Genomic DNA, 17,290 nt, shown 5'->3' with positions numbered 1-17,290 from the left:
GGCAAAGCTGATATGCTTATTTTTCTTTGATGTCGCCGAAAAAAATATTTGATGTTGCCGAAAATGAATGTCTTCTTTGTTGCGAAAAGCCGCGAGTTTTGTTTGTTTACGTGATCAAAATAAAAATTTTAATAGGATGAACCAAACCATGGGATCAAAGTAAAGCTATTTTATTTGCTAAAAATTCCAAGTTTCCCCTGACGATCAAAACAAAAATAAAAAGTTTGAAGTTCCTACCACAATGTAACACAATGCAATGTAAATTGTGTATGCAAAAAAGATGGCTGTTCTTTTTAAGTATTCGTCTACTCTTTCCTTCAAAATAAATCTTTACAAAAACATTTAAAAAGGTTTGTTTTTGTTTTTTTCAGTTTTAATGATATTATTGATGCAAGACATGTTTGTTAGCTAGCATCATAAAGCCAACCACCACCAGCAACAACTAGTTAGCTAGCTAGGAATTTATTTATATGTAGCCATTTTCTTTATACCTAGCTAAGTCTCCAGTTTATATTTAACTGACCAGCTAGCTAATGTAGCTAGCTAATGTTATCTTCAAACTTAAGATTCCCAGTACTTAGCTAACCTGTGAGTTTTATTTTGCTTTATACATGTAAGCTACCTGTCGTAGTACTTATCTTAGTGGTCTTTGCTAGTAATATGGCTGTAACTTATTTGACTTGACCTTTTAAGCTTAAATTAGAAGAAATAACAAACCACACTACCTTTTAAAAAAGTATTATATAATATTTAAGTGTACTAATTTTTGTTGTTCTAGATGTTCTGACTCAAATGTTTTTGTTTATGACATTTCGTGTTATTTAAGAAAAGTTTAAACTTTTTGAGGGAATACTATATGCCTGTTAGCACCGAAAAAACTTGTGCTTTTTTTAATTCTTTTTTGACAGAGTTTTTTGACAGTATGGGGAAAATTTACAAAGCTTTTTCAAATTTTTTGATTTTGTTGCACTATTTACATGGGATTTTGATTATTTATTATTTATTTTTATTTTTTTTTTTTGGGGGGGGAGGCAGGGGAAGGATTAATATTTTTTACGATTTGGGTGAAAAATGTACAGAAAAGGCTGGATTGAATTCCTATTAAAATACGAAGTGTATATAATATATACAACTGTTCTGTTCTTGTTTTTTTGAATTTTTGTGTTAACTTTTGTGGCAAAAGGATCATGCAATATACCGAAAGAATTAATTTTTGTAGAATTTGACTCTACACCTTGTAAGCCATTCTTGTTTTTATATTAAAATGAGAAATTCAACTGACATTATATGTGCAAAATGTAAAATTCCCACAAAATCCATCAAACGTTATTAACCCTGAAAATTTTAAACATTTTCCTGATTCTTTTTTTGGCTTGCGAAGTTCTTTTCCTGCAAAAAATTCTAAACATAAAGTACAGAAATACTTATTTTTAAAATGTAAATTTAATTTCTTCCAATTTATGTTTTTGACATTTTCATGCAAGAGTTTGTGGGCAAAGACATAAATCAGTATGCTAAAAGAACAGATGTTTGTTGATGTAGAAATGCTAATCACAACCGTTTTTTTACACATTGTGTAAACCTTTGTGCATATGGTCGTATTCAATACACCAAAAGAGCTACTTCGTTGATTTTGGTTTTCACGTAAGCTATTTTTTCTTTTTTTTGACATTTTCGGTTAACGTATTGTTGCAAAAGGCATAATATGTATATAAAAAAATTGGAATTTTGCAAATTTCTATTTTACTATTCAATTTTCATATTTTATATAAATCCTTTGGACAGGATGGTATGAAATAGACCAAAATACCTGATCTTAGTTGTTTTTAATTTACAGGCTGTGCCTTATGAAACTTTAAGGTGCACATTTTGTGTAAGACAATGACATGACATATACTAATAGAACTTATTTTGTTGTTTTGATTTTACACATTGCAAACTGTGTTTTCTATATTTTGTATAAATTCTTACCAGGGAGGACTCTGTACAACATAACGAAATGGCTGATCCTTCTCTATTTATATTTGTTGCGTTCCAAATCGCAGTTTTTTAAAATTTTGGGTAAGATTTAATGGGTAAGGACAACATAAACAGAGTCAAAAAATATTTGTTGAATCAGAAGTACTTCCTACAACCATTCCTTTTTTTACACTTTGTGAAGCTTTTGTGAGGAAAGAGTGTATGCAATATCATTGGAATAACTGATTTTTGTTGTAAACTGTTTTTTTCTGCATTTTGTATTATAATATTGTTTTAGAGGGCATATGCAATAGATATATACCAAAATAATTAAATTTTGCAAACTTTGATTTTGTCGTTAACCTCTCATCTTTTAATTAAACTTGATTAAAATTGATTAAACTTTTGTGTGGAAGACAGTGGGTATGCAATGGACCAAAATAAGAGAATTTAGTATTATTTAGAATTTGTATTTTGTGTTGCAAATTTGGTGCAAAAATTGACATAAAATAAACTGTTAGATTGATTGTTGTGGTTTTAACATTACTGATTATGACTTAAACTTTTTTTTTTGCATTTCAAATTTGACTAATTAGCCAAAAAGAAATTTTGCCAATTGGTTTCACACTATACAAGTTGTTATTTTATATATTTTATGTGAAAATTTGTGACAGAATACTATGTGACATTTGAAATTTTGTGTAGGACTTATTGATGGTAAAACAGCATGCAATTTGCTAAAAGGAGTGATTTTTATTAATTTTGGGTTAAAAAACTATGTTTTTTACATTTTGTCTAAAGTTTAGTGAGGAAGGACTGTATGCAATATATAAAAAAAAGTTTCGTTGCATTATAATTTATCCAATCCATTATTTTAAACCTAAATAAAAATTTCTGCCAGAGGCACAATTTATGTACAATTTATATATAACGTATATATTTTTCACATTTTGTGTCAACCTTTGGCAGGGTTTGTAGTAAACTAACTGATTTAACATATGCATTGACAAAGATTTGTTTTTGACATTGATCAGCTTTTTTGTATGTGACATTTTGAGTGATATAAATTTTATGGCTTAGATGTAGTTTGAAATGCTTTGGTAAACTTCTTTTCGAATAATTTTTGCATTGTCAGTAAGAAGTAATATTAGTAGATTAAGATTTTAAATGTCACATTATACTGCAGTCAGTCAGTCAGTCAGTCAGTCAGTCAGTCAGTCAGTCAGTCAGTCAGTCAGTCAGTCAGTCAGTCAGTCAGTCAATTTTTTTTGAAACTTTTGGTGAGGACTTTGCTGACGTCAGCAATATTTTTAAACCCTTAGGCGTTTGTTAAAAACATACGATACTATACATTATTTTGATCAGCGTTTCAACCTCTACACATTACAGACAACAAATGACTAAATTCACCAATATTCTTTTTGTATATGCACTGCTGACGTCAGCAAAAAATCTAAAGCAACCTATATTTCCATTGTTCTTTTGCACCTTAGTGGATTTTTCTACGGGCTTTATCGACTAGTTTATATAATAATATAGATTGTAAGATTCGCACTGCTGTATTGTTTGTTTTTTGATGGACATATATTTGTTACATGAATTAAATGAGGAATCAGTGGATTCTTCCACGGGAAACAGCTAGTCGACTAGTATTGTTACAAAGTGTATGTGACAGTCATAGTGGATATCGTCATTTTCCTTTAATGTATCCGAAAAAGGTATGTCTGAAATGTTAAATTTTATGACGTTACGGCGCGACGTCAATAACCCTACTCTAAAGTCAATATCCTATATTAAATTAAGGAAGCCATTACAGTGCACTTAAAAACTATGAGGCTAAATAACTCGGAAACGAGGTGGTGACGTCAATTTCTTCTGACTAAGTGGATTTTTTTACGGACCTTACCGACTAGTCTATATTAAAAAAAATCATTTTTAGGAGTAATATACGTATTTTTAAAAATACCCATACTTCGAAAAATACGAAATTTGTATTTCGTACGATTCAAAAACCACGACTTTTAATGTTTCACTCAGATCGCAAAAATATTTCCTTTTTAAAATCAAGCAATAGTCAAAATTAATTCCAACGAAATTAAATAAAATAAATTCGAAATCTGTTGAATTCGCGAAAATAGATTCCGCGAAATGCACTTTTTTGACTCCCGAATATTATTTCCTGCAAAAGTTAGTTCTTTAAAGGGGCTACAAAGCAGTTCAAGAAAGCTCTCCGTCATGGTCGTTATCCTCCATCTTCGCCATTCTGAATGACCACTCGAAAAATCAAATGCAAGAAATTATACACACTTCATAACTGTATAGACAACCTGTTTATGAAAATTACTTTTCTGATGAATTTGCTAGTTTTTTAATTAAGCTATGATCTCCAAAATATATTAAATATCAATCAAATCGAAAGTTTGTTTTGATAAGAAAGCAGAGACAACACGAGAAGCTATATTTGGTAAAAAAAATGCTATATTACCAGCTTCAAGAAGGTAAATACTACCTCAAAATTTCATACGATTTGTTCAAGAATGTATTTGTTACGACTACCTACAAATACTTAGGTCATCAATTATTTTACAAAAAAGCAAGCTGTCGTTTGAGACCCCTAGCTAAACTCAGACCAAAACTGATACAAAACACTCTGAGAATGATTTATCAAGCAATGGTGATACCAACACTCACTGTGGTCTTGTTACGTTGAACTATACAAACACTCAACAAAACAAGTTAGAATCATTTCATCGTAGAGCTCTTGCAGTGGTCATTGTAGGATGTCATTCAACAGCTCATGTGCCATCATCAATTCAAGTTAATAAAAAACATGCATGTGATTTTGTTAGGAGGTGTTTGGTTAAGAATGTTTGTAATGATGTTAAAAGTTATTTCGAAATGAAAAGTCGATAAATATTTGACAAGAAACAACGGACATACAATAGCAATACCGAAAATTAACTTGAAATATGCAAGTGGCTCTCTCTGGTTTAAGCCAGATTATTTAATGATTTACCTCTGGATATCCGTAAAATGGTTTATAGTTCTGGGTTTGATAGATTATTAAAAACTTGTTTTTCTAGTAATGATTGTTTAAAGAAAATCGATCTGTTTTGTGACTTACCTCGAAGTGGGCGTTAGACTGTACTGAATAGCTTCGTATTATTCTCTTATGTTCTTTTCAGTGTTATTAACTCTCTTTTCCTCAACTTGTGTGCACTTTCACATATCAATTTTTATATATACCTACATTTTTTTGTTTGTTTATTCACAGGACACATTATGATAACAAAATTGTGTATTTTCTGAAATGTCTACCCTGTACATAAATATTCGTCCAATAAATAAATAAATAAAAAGTTACTTCGACTGGTTTTATGTGAGTAGACAGAAATGGCAGATCCTGGCGTAAAAAGCAGCTGATTCTAGCCCACTTGCGTTTCTAGCACACTTGATTAAATTTTGAAATTATCACGTCAAATTTGTTAGAATTCAGCTGCTTTTACGCCAGGATCTGCCATTTCTATCTACTACTGTTCTGATCCAGGTGGAGGACAGGGATAATGATATTTTTATAATAATATTTGCGCCAGTGTTAAAAAATTTTAAGCTAAAGAAATGATGCAAGAGGATCAACTTATATCGACCTACCACAAAAATTAAAGCCAACCAAGGCTGTAATAAACGTTGCAGACAACGATAATGAATGTATTATGTACGTTATACTTCCGAAATTATACAGAGGCTTGCGAGCGACAAATGATATTAAGCGAGAAAGAAAGATCAAAACCGAAATACAACTTGCTGAATAACAACCTGCAGAAATTTTCTCAATGAGCCGTTTGCGTTTTATTTCTACCCGCGCCAGGCTCCTGACAACCCACAACACATAGATGTAGAATTACACAACTGGATGCGGCAAAATTCGCACCTTCCTCGTTAACCCTGTGATCTCACACTCTACTCACTGCGAAACGTTAATGATAAATGTTGACTTTGATATACCTAGTTCACTTTTACAAAAATTATTACTTAAATTAAAAATTCGTTCTGGGGAATTCCCTATGTCCCGTTTTTGATTATATGAAACTCCTGGTTAATTGAGACCAGGCTGAGACTAACCGTAACCTTAACTCTTGCGAAATACAACCATTGCAAAAATTTTTGAATAAATGAATAACCGATATCTCCAATCTAATGTACAAACACGAGCGCTTACTCTCTTTCAACCTTAATGATACATCCTTAATCTTCAATTACACTAGTCGTCAAAAAGAATGCAACCTATGTCTACCACTAATACTCAATCCAACAACAAATATTTCCTTTTTATTTTCCCTTTCATCAGCAATAACGTCATTAGCAATAAACAGAACCTCACAACCTGCCAATTCTCTACCAAAAACTCAATAACTTCAAACAACTTATCACCGGGTTCTACCGAAAATACACAATCATCAGTCCACAACTACTTCCTTTCCAAACAATTCTTATTCTACCTAGGAGGACACAAGACCACAGTATATTCAGCCTTTCTACAATCCGTCGTTCCTAGAAATAACGCTGAACAAGGATTTTTTACAAACATTTTAATACAACAGCTTTGAATGTTCCACCCTTAATAGTAATATGTGCATCCATATACAAAAACATATATGCATTTATCTTCCCCTTAGGGAGCGTTCACGTAAGTAGATGTTGGCGTAGTTTTGGTAGGGGGGTCAACCAAATGATTACATGGGCAGGGGGGAGTAGAAAATAGCCAAGAAAATTGATTACGTAATATGTGAACGCTCCCTTATTTGTAAAACTGGTAGGTAGTATATAAGAATTATGGTTACTGATCTGTTAGCTTGGGTTTGATACTTATGGCTAAAAAATGAGGGGTCACAAGATACTTTTTAAAAAAAAAATTAACATTGACCTTTGACTCATAATGGCGGAAATTCCACCATGAACCAAAAAAGGGCAGTAAGTTTTTTTTAATCCCTTGGACCATTATGTGGTCAAATCCAAATCCAAAACCTCTCTACAACAAACTTTATACAATACTGCTCTCAGCTCCTGTAGTATTAGGGGATATGAGAGTTTGTTGAAATATGCGAGGAGAAGGGATTGATTTTTTTTTAGGCTTATTGAGTCAATATGTTGCTGGTATGTTAAGGGTTGTAATTATACTAGAGTATAGGGTTCAGTGTATTATGTTGGGGGGGGGGGGTTACCATAAGGAATGGGAAGACTAATATTGAGGTTAATAGTAACCATGTGTCTGATAATTTCGTTTTGAAGATGAGTCATGATGTAAGTCATAATGTTAATGTTGTTGGTAGTCATCACATTCCCAAGGTAAGCAGATTTTAGAATGTTGGTAAAGAGCTATTCCATCGCTATTCTCTCGCAATGACACTCGCCAATAGCGATGATGGTTGGTTCTGCTGTGGTTAATGCTGTTGCTTTTAGTTGTGGTGGTGTGATTGCAACTATGCTTGGTGGTAGTGACGAGGAGAGAGTTAGACATTATAAACTTTGGAGAGACTTACAACGGCCAAGGATAAATTTAATCAGGAGAGGGCTGAGAGGATTGATACGATTAATAAGACTATGAGGGGGGAGAGGGAGGCTAGGAATGATTTTAGTGAGTATGAAGGTGCTATGAGGGAGTATTATCCAGGTTACGGGGTTTAGATTGCCGAAGAACGTGTTGGGGATTAATTTTGATAGGCAAAGTGGGAAGGTTAGTATTGATGATAATTTTGTTATGCTTAAAATTGTGTCGTAAACAGGATAACAAGTAGTTAAAACATTTATCACTAAAAAGGATACTCTATAACGCTTTTCCAATTTTTCGCGTGTAACTCATTGCAATTAAACACAAACCAAATTTAAAGTTTGTTAACAGCGAGTGACCATATTCTCTCAAAATAGTCATTTTACTTGAATTTCATCCAAATTAGATTATTTTAGATGGTTTTTAAGGTATACTAAGTATTCTTTTTTGCCCACTGTTTCTTTTTCAATATAAACGCAAGATTTGGATTAGCTAAGTTTTTTTTGCTCCAAGGTGCGCTTTTAGAAGATACAGCATGCCAGCTTTGTAATAACAAACCGCCTCTTTCTGCATTCTGTGTACGATTTTATCCTGTTGAAGATACTTAGACGTCTAGGCAATATTTATTATTCAATCTTATATTCTCCAATTACGTTATCATTTATAAGCATGGATACAATAAAAAAAGTCACTAATGGGATTATTAATATCTTGTTGGTCTCAGCATTCCCGTCTAAAGAAAGTGGGTTTATCTCAAAGAGCCCTGCTGACAAGAATGTGGTCAGAGAACCAGATAAAAATACGAACGACACAAGTAGTTGGTCTATTCTCACATGGAACCCATCGGGGTTTATGGATGTCAAAAGCCATATCCTGGACGATCAATAGTGTGAGAAATAGCTGGCAATTACATTGTGGCATGTTGTCTGTTTATTTCATTCCAGCTATTCTAATAAAGAAACAAGCACAACGTACAGTATATCTTAATACTTCTCACTGGACATATAATTACGACCAAGTCTTGGCTGACAAACAAAATATAGCTATTTTCATAGTGTATTTAAATACTACTAAATACTACTTTATTATGAAACTTTATTACTCAAGACAATTTTCGATTCCAATAAAGGACCTCTTATTGAATGCTGCAACAAACTTTAAAAGGTTGGTTATCCCTAATCGATCCCAACCTTTTTTGACAATAGACTTCAGGTTTTGCATGTGGTCATAGAATGACGTAATCCACTAGGCGTGAAGTGGCTTTAAAATTCTTATTTTTGGGTCTATCTCAATGTTTTTCTGGTTTTATACTGTTTTAAATCTGAACGTCGTCATTTATATTACAAATTATATCGTAAATTATATTTGCAAAGGTGCCTGTCTTTTACCATTAATGCCACCTTAAGAAGTCATTACTGAAAGATAGAACTTGACCAAAGTTGGTATAGATTAGTTGATTACAAATTGTGTTGTAGATATGCTGAAGGAATTAATCAGCTGAAGATGTGAAAGTGAATGCAAAAAAGAGATGATGATGTTGATGCCAATTTTAGTGATGTCGACATTTTTATTGATGAACCGGACATTGACGCGTCAGACGATAACAGCCGACTAATTGTAACCTTCTTTTAGCAGAATATCGATAACACACAATACGCTTTTTGCGATAGCTCATTTTACTTATATTAAGCCACTTGCTGACTTGTTTGTGTTTTCTAGTCAGTATGCATTAAAACAATATTATCCCCAAAAAACATAAAATTAGATAAGGAAATTCGACATTCAAATTTATCGAAAAGTTCTCGATAGACTCGATAATTAAGTATTTACCTAGTTGCATGAAATAAAATTTTAAACTATGTTATAAAGAAAGACTTTAGAAAGCACTTAACACGATAAAACGCGAAACACGCGATTGTTCTATTTTTTGATGCTCAATTTCTCGAAAACTGCGGGGTTACCAGCTAAGTAACATTTATATTTGTTTATATTCAGCATGTTTAAAATCGCTAATTTATATATAGATACCTTTGTCCTGAGATTTACGGTACGAAACTTTTTTGAAGAACTTTTAAGACGCATTGACCCACAACCTATTAAGGTTTCTTCCAGCTGATGAATGCAGCTGATACAGAGAACTTGAATTTGATTATTTTAAGAGAAATCAGTTATTTCTTTGTTCACGTAGTTGCATTGGAGTCGATGTCAGAAATGTTATCTAATGACGAAGCTTGGTTTCCTGCGTATGCGGATTTACAAGTTGGAACTGACAAAAAAAGAAATATTTTGTACTATGTTCCACGATGTGTCGTCGAATTTATGACGTTGTTGTCGTTAATGACAAGTAAGCTATTTATAACTTTTGAATCTGGAGTAAAATACATGGACGGAATTTCAAAAAAGGATCAATGTTTCTTGAATTTTTTATCTTGTCTTTGTCATAAGAACATAATTTGGCATATACATTGGTATATCGAAAACGTTTGTTCTTGTGTGTGTTTTTTGAAAAATTCCAGCAAAATCTACAAAGATATTTATTTAAAAAATGAAATTACTAATGACGTCAGATTAACCCACTCAATGTTTTGTATCAATCAAATTCATTGTGATTCTGTTCTAAGAAATCTCCTTCGTACACAGTAAATGTATTGTCATTCTTATTTAAGTAAAGAATTTTTTATCTTTTAGCTCGCCACAAATCCGTGAACAATTTGAACGCACAACAGAAATTCCTCAACGTACTCATCATGAACATTTACTCTTTTATCATTAAAATCAAAGATCTCGCCTCCGTGGAGGTGATTTGTCCAGAATCTCAACATTATTGTTCCATATTAAACGGTGTTTTTTACATCTATTATGTGTTGTTAGAATGGACCGATGACTTGGTATGTAGATGTTTATTTTTTAAAAAATGTTTGTCTTTCATCTTTCTTAAAAACTCCGTTCGTAATTGAATTTCCGCGCCCGAAGGCGTAGGAAATTCTTTAAAACCGTCGTTTTTTTCTTTCGGAGCATTTTTTGAGAAAAAATCGACCCTGGGATTTCACGTTGGTCCGTCACAGATGTAAACTTCGTACCCAAGCTCCTTAACTACTGGGAAGTTTAGTATTGACGCTTCAGGCCAAAATTGGTATTTGTTTTCCACAAAATTTGGCACAGTTAACAAAAAAAGTATGCTGAACATAATGGTGACATAATAATTTTGATTTTTGTCACCTAAATGTCATTTTAGGCCAAAATTGGTCCAAAAATTAGAACTACTTTATTTTTAGCAAAATTTGGAACAGTTAACAAATTAAGTATGCTAAACATGATGGTGACATCAAAATTTTGATTTTGTCACCTAAATGCTATTTTAGGCCAAAATTGGTCCAAAAATTAAAACCACTTTATTTTCGGCTAAATCTGGCACAGTTAACAAATAAAGTATGCTGAAAATGATGATGGTACAAAAGTTTGATTTTTTGTCACCTAAATGTCATTTAAGGTCAAAATTTATCCAAAAATTAAAACTGCTTTATTTTCGACAAAAATGGACACAGTTAATAAAAAAAGTATGCTGAAAATGGTCACATCAAAATTTTGATTTTTTGTCAACTAATGCCGTTTAAGACCATAAAGGTTTCAATCGCAAGACTTTCAACCATGAATGATAGGCTGTATTTTTTGTTAGCAATTTCTTTTAAAATGTGAGTTTATTATGACACGTTTCGTTTTGTTTGCGTTTGTTGTAAGATATAATGTCACTGGTGTGCTTTATCTTCAGAGGTTCATGCACCAAACCCCTTCGAATGTTTGGCACAATAACACAACGAATTAGCAGGTTTTCATCAAATATTTAGGTAGCGCGCGGAAATTCTTAGAGCCCCCAGGGCTTTTTGTTTTTTTTTTAAAAAAACCTCAAATCAACCCTCCATAAATCATCCCGTCTTGAATCATCCTGTCTTGAATCATCCTGTCTTGAATCATCCTGTCTTGAATCATCCTGTCTTGAATCATTCTGTTTTGCATCATTCTGTTTTGAATTATCCTGTCTTGAATAATCATATTTTAGTACTACCTGCAACTTCTTAAAAGTAGACATCAAGATGGGGAAGTATCAGACGGAAGTGTATTCACTGACGTCATGCACAGCTTAGATATATTTTTAAACGCCCTTGTGAACTCCATCGCAGAGTACGTGAAAGAAGGCTTGCGGACAAAGCTCAAAGCGTACAAAGCAGAAAGGTTTGTCGAATTGTTTTTCACAACTCAAGACTTTGGTATGATTATTTGACTGCTTCCTTCGTCTATGCTCTTTTTGCTCATGTTCATTTTGTTTTTATTTCTGATTGAATTTATTTTTACGTTTGCACATACATTTAGTATTTTCGCATTTCAGCATTAAGAACCATTGTAATTTATGGATGCTTGAAATATATGTCGATTAATAATTATATTTTACGTGACAAAGCTTCAAAAAGTATTAACCCGCCATTTTGGTGTTTTAAAGTTGAATTAAAAACATGTTTTTGACTATTCATACTGTCAAAGAATTTACGATAAACTAACTAATCTAACTAACAAGATTCGTCGTTGAAATCCTTACGCTGTTCTCACATGCACTGAAAAGGCGAAGCATTGCATCAACTTTTGAGTTTGATTCTTACCTCAGCAATAGGTTTTTCTTAGCTTTCCAGAGCATATGACATTGTTAGGTGTAGTTACTCTAGAGGTGTTAAGTGTTGCAAAACTTGCGGCAACGAGGTTGATGCACTGATTTCTGTTAAGGGAACAACAAAAATATTTTTTTTCTTTCAATGTTGTACAAACAGGCCTTTTCAGGAGAATTTGAGTGTGCTGTGAATAGCAAGCGTAAAATAAATTTACAAGTGGTTAAGGCGTGTTATGCTAGACAACTTCTTACGCAATATAAACATTTGAAATGAGCTTGTGCTGTGAATAGCAAGCGTAAAATAAATTTACAAGTGGTTAAGGCGTGTTATGCTAGACAACTTCTTACGCAATATAAACATTTGAAATGAGCTTTTAATAGCACAACTAAAATATATTACGTGTGTGTAGCTGTGTGCGCATACTATCACACGCAAAATGTTGATTTTTGCACGTCGTAAAAAACGCCGCAGTTAGAAGTTTAGTCGAGAGTATGACTGAACATTTGAACAAATAACGTCAGTAAGAGGCGACATTAACGTCGAGTCGCCTTAAAAATTTCATTAATAACACAAAGCTTCACTTCGCCTAATCCGTCATCGTTCTTTTTTTAGATGGCACGGTCTTCCTTCTTTCAAAGATTACATTGTTTCAGTTTTATCTAATAACGCTTGTGATATGTTGTTGTTCATAAAAGTAAATTTACACATGTTGGAAGAAAAACTCTTTTTTGATGTTTTCCAAAAGGTATGGAAACATGTGGCTAAAGTTGTCGACCAACTCATTTTTAAAGAGGTATAAGTTTTCTTGTGTTTGTTAATCTAGTTTACTGTGTTTACCTTTGTTAGGAGCGACGAGATCAGCATAAAATCCAGAGTATGCACCGTTTCTAAAACCTAAAACCTGCTTAGCCAGCCTACTTTGCCTCCAAAATCAATTTTGCAGATAATACTTAGTTGTCTTATGTGAGCTGCAATATAGAATTTTTTCAAGAAATATATTTGAGTCCATTTTGCTCGCTAATCTACTATCCTTTTAAGTAAAATTACAATTTTAGAAGAAATGGGGGTGTTTGTAAAAAAACCTTTAAAACATTGAAATGAAACCAGGTGACCCTTGAAAAACCTTAAATATCTTAATTATCCATCTTCCAACAGTCTTCAGGCAGAGCAGACATCGTTTACTGTGCAACATTGTTTCAGGTGGTGTTTGAGTGTCATTTTAACGAAGGCGGAGCAAACCAGTTACAGTTCGACATGACGAAAAATCTTTTTGTAATATTTGGACAATACACGCCACGACCAGAAAGTCACTTTAAGATGTACGTAAATTTTGTTGATTTTTTCTTTATATATTGTAGGTTGCCTACACGTTTTTGGAATGTTGGAGGCTTCGTGTGCTTATTTTTTAACACTTTTCACCCTCAAATGTTTTTTTTTTGTGTGTGTTTTTACGAAAGATAGGGAAATATATAGTTAGATTTCCGGATGATGATAAACATTAATTGGATAAAATAGATGATGTTGAGTGATCTTATTGAAAAAACATACATGTATACTAGTAAAAAGAGAAAAAAACCGTTCGAGAATAATTGTTTCTTAGTAATTATAAATTCACATTATTTTGTATTTATGATCTGGGTAGCAATTCAGGCTGAGTACGTCCTAAACCATATATATTAATTGCCTTGCGTTAGTGAGCATGGTTGTCCATGACACAAAAAACACCACTCACTTCTTTACAGCTCGCGCAGTGCTCTCCTGGAGTTAAAATTTACTTATTTAAAAAAAAATCGCAAAGCGGGGGTTCATTTCTTATTTATGTTAAAGCCATGTGGGGCCATAATGATTAAAAATAATACCCTTTCACCCCCGCTATAGCAAGTGATGTTATTTTCTACGAGTAAAAGTGATAGCAATAGCAAGTGAGTACTTCATTAAAATCGCATATAGGATTTCACTATTTATACGTAGTAGCAAGATAGCTGTATATAGACATACATATATTAACACACTATTAAATAAAGGGCCTAGCATAAGTAACAAAAGTTTGTTTGCAAAAAGAATGGTGGACATATGATGAGTTTTGTAGCTAAAGCTAGCTGTTCTTGCAGCATTTTCTACTCATTCCTTCAAAATAAATCTTTACAAAAACAACATTTGAAGAAAAACATGGTTATATAAATGCAGAGCAAGGTTTGTGTAAGTGCTTTTCCGATTTTGCTGATGTAAATACGAGCTAGCTTAAAAAACAGCCCTTTACTTTCTATTCATATAGCATGTGCCAAAAAATTTTCCTTGGGGGAGAAAATACCATGTGATAAGTTTCTATTGTTTATTGTGATAAGAATCTTGTTTGTTTTTGAAAATTATGCCGAATCGACATAACTCGCCTACCGAGGAGACTTCTATTCATATGGGAAGATGCATTACCCGCTCACCGAGATCTCGATCATGCGCACCCGATACTCCGTGGGCGGGTAAATGTTTTTTTATCATATGTTTTTACACATTTTGTTAAGAGATTGTTAACAACCCGAGATCTCGACTTGAGATCATGCTGAAACATTTACCCAGTTCCCGAGGAAATATTTCCCAGATGAACAGCCCCTTAGATTGTTGCTGTTGTTGTTATTGTTATTGACATTTGATGTTCAACTTTTACGTGGGATTATGCATTATACCAAAAAAAAATTTCTTGTAGAATTAGACTTTTATTTTACGGGAAAAGACAATATACAAAACTAGTCGGTGGCCCGTGGAAAATCCACGGCTTCGCCCGTTCTTTTTATACATTGCATGACTCTCACTACTTGCGGTACCATTTTGCGTGATAGACAGACAGACGTATAGATGTGAAAAGAACAGATTTTTGTGTGACTGTACGCAATATTACTGAAATAACTGATATTGTTGATTTAAAAATACTTTAAATAAAAATAAGAACGACAAGATTCATGTTACATTCTTTTTTCGAAGCTTTCGGTAGAACTTCTACCATTTTTACTGTGATAAAATTAAATAAGTTCTTTTGACTAAAGATGGTTGAAAGCACGAAAAGATTCAATTATCAGACCCCTCATACGGATAGGCAGTATTTCCAGAGATATGAAAATTGAAACTTATCAAAAAGACACAAAGGAGATGTTCTTCTGCAGGTTTGTCTCTATATATCATTAAACTCTCTTTTAATTCTAATAAGAAATTATTACGTGCTGATGTAATGACCGTAAAATCATCAAGGGGACAAAATGCTTCACAAAAGAGTAAATGATCCTTAACTGCTGTAGGCTAAGCAGTCTTAACAGGTCTGACTTTCAAATATCGACAGGTCTTTCCGTAATAAGAAGCATTGCAGCTACTACACCTTAAATGATAAAGAACATTTGATAAAAGGACTTAAAGGACTGTAACAAGACAGAGACTTGTTAACACGCGGTAGATTTTTCGGAACGTGTAGTTTATTTAAAAAACACAAAATAACTCAAATATTCATTCTTATATAAGATGTTTTTGAGTTTCATAAGCTCTATGTGAAATAATTTAGAATTAGAGGCTATAGAAAAAATACGAAAAATCAAGGTATAAACTTAGACCACGTTTATATTCGTCCGCCATAAAACTGTTAAAGTTGAGTAGACACCACTAAAAGTGGGTTTTCTATAAACTGACGTAATAAAAGAATTGTCATTACGACTAACCTTGACATCAAGAAACGAAAAAGTGTCACTTAATTCAGTTTTAGAAGTAAAAGAGATGTTAAAAATACTTCCCGCAACATTTTGAAATAAGTTTCTATAACAAAAGAATCAAATTTTTAGTTTTAACTAAAAAAAAAATAAAAGTGTGAATCTATCCTTTCTGCTTAGCGCTCAGCATGAGAATAGGATTGATATCTTAGGCGGTTGTCTAGTTGGCGATTGGTGTGCTTGCACGACTTTCGTGGCTCAAATGGAAGCTTTAAACTCACTAGGTCCCCCTTTGCAGGACCCTCTTGGTAAGCAGTACCAATAGGAACTGAAGAGGCTATCCTGGGTAAATAATTTCAATAATAATAATAATGTATATGTTAAAACAACATTTTTAGTGATTGAAATTTAAATTAAATTTGGTTGTATTTTAAAATGTTTTGGTGAACTTTATTTTTTGATTTATTTTTCGCATTGCCAGAGCAAGTAATTTTGTAGATTTAGCTTTAAATATCACATATACTGCAGTTGTTGGATACTTTTGTTGAACAGTTTTGAGTTGTTATTTTTTCGATGTGCATGCGTAGGTTGTGATCATTGAATAAGGCAAATTGTAAACACTGCTGTGTTTTTATTTTTTGATTTATCTACATCTGTTGCATGGGTTGAAAGGAAAATACAGTGGATTCTTCCACGAGAATACATCTAGTATGTTATTAACTTTAGCAAAATCCCAGCTTCAAACATGTACCTCTTTTTGTTCGCTTTATTAAGTGACTTAATGATTGCAAAATAATTATGTAATTTTTAAACATTATTTTCCCGTTTTTAGGTTGAACGATTCTTGCACGTTATTAAATCTCCTCCCAGGCTCTGCTGTTTTATTAAAAGCAGTTCTTGAGCAAGCTGAAAAAACTAGCGAAACGAGCGAAGAGAACGAGAGTGCTGTTAAAACGTCCTTACAAGATATGGGTATCAAACATCTGACGTCGCTTCAAGCAAGCAGACTCGTGACAGCGCGTGTTGATTGGCCCAAAATATAGAATGAAATTATATATATGTTTATTTATTTGCGTGTATTTGCAACAGTAGCAAAGTATACGCTTTTTTATCAGAAATGCTTGATAAGAATATCAGGATGGGATTTCACGTTATACACTAGAGAAATAAGAATGATGGATGACCAGCCTGGTTAGAATTTTTGTAAGCGCGCGCTTATCTTGCTTATACCTCCATCCGACCCTAACTGGCTGACCCGTCAACTGCTCTGGCTTAGACATATTCGAGGCCCCAAGCGCATCAATTATCCGCATTTCATCATCACAAAGCTCAACGAAATGCACCAATTTGATTTGCTCTATATGCCCCATGACAAGCTGTATGAAAATACGTATAAATACATCCTCACAGGCATCGACGCTAGCGAGGTTGCTGACTTG

The 17,290-nt window shown here is 33.1% G+C and overlaps 1 protein-coding gene across 2 annotated transcripts in view; it reads left to right on the top strand.

Moving 5' to 3' along the window:
• Window positions 1-16,906, top strand: part of LOC130662732 (RAD50-interacting protein 1-like) — a 49,305-nt gene extending 32,399 nt beyond the window's left edge. The window contains exons 8-13 of one of the 2 annotated variants that reach the window (XM_057461650.1): window positions 9,696-9,851; window positions 10,196-10,395; window positions 11,565-11,737; window positions 12,778-12,958; window positions 13,366-13,484; window positions 16,684-16,906. In XM_057461650.1, the coding sequence (XP_057317633.1) occupies window positions 9,696-9,851; window positions 10,196-10,395; window positions 11,565-11,737; window positions 12,778-12,958; window positions 13,366-13,484; window positions 16,684-16,894 (1,040 nt within the window). In that variant the 3' untranslated portion in view covers window positions 16,895-16,906. Of the gene's footprint in view, window positions 1-9,695; window positions 9,852-10,195; window positions 10,396-11,564; window positions 11,773-12,777; window positions 12,959-13,365; window positions 13,485-16,683 lie in introns of those variants that run through there. The other variant, XR_008989087.1, reaches the window with a different exon arrangement.
• Window positions 16,907-17,290: the final 384 nt, after the last annotated feature.

This window comes from Hydractinia symbiolongicarpus, chromosome 10, assembly GCF_029227915.1.
Source record: "Hydractinia symbiolongicarpus strain clone_291-10 chromosome 10, HSymV2.1, whole genome shotgun sequence".
Lineage (NCBI taxonomy): Eukaryota > Metazoa > Cnidaria > Hydrozoa > Anthoathecata > Hydractiniidae > Hydractinia > Hydractinia symbiolongicarpus.
The sequence above is the reverse complement of the archived record's forward strand: the minus strand, read 5'-3'. Positions and strand labels throughout refer to the sequence as shown.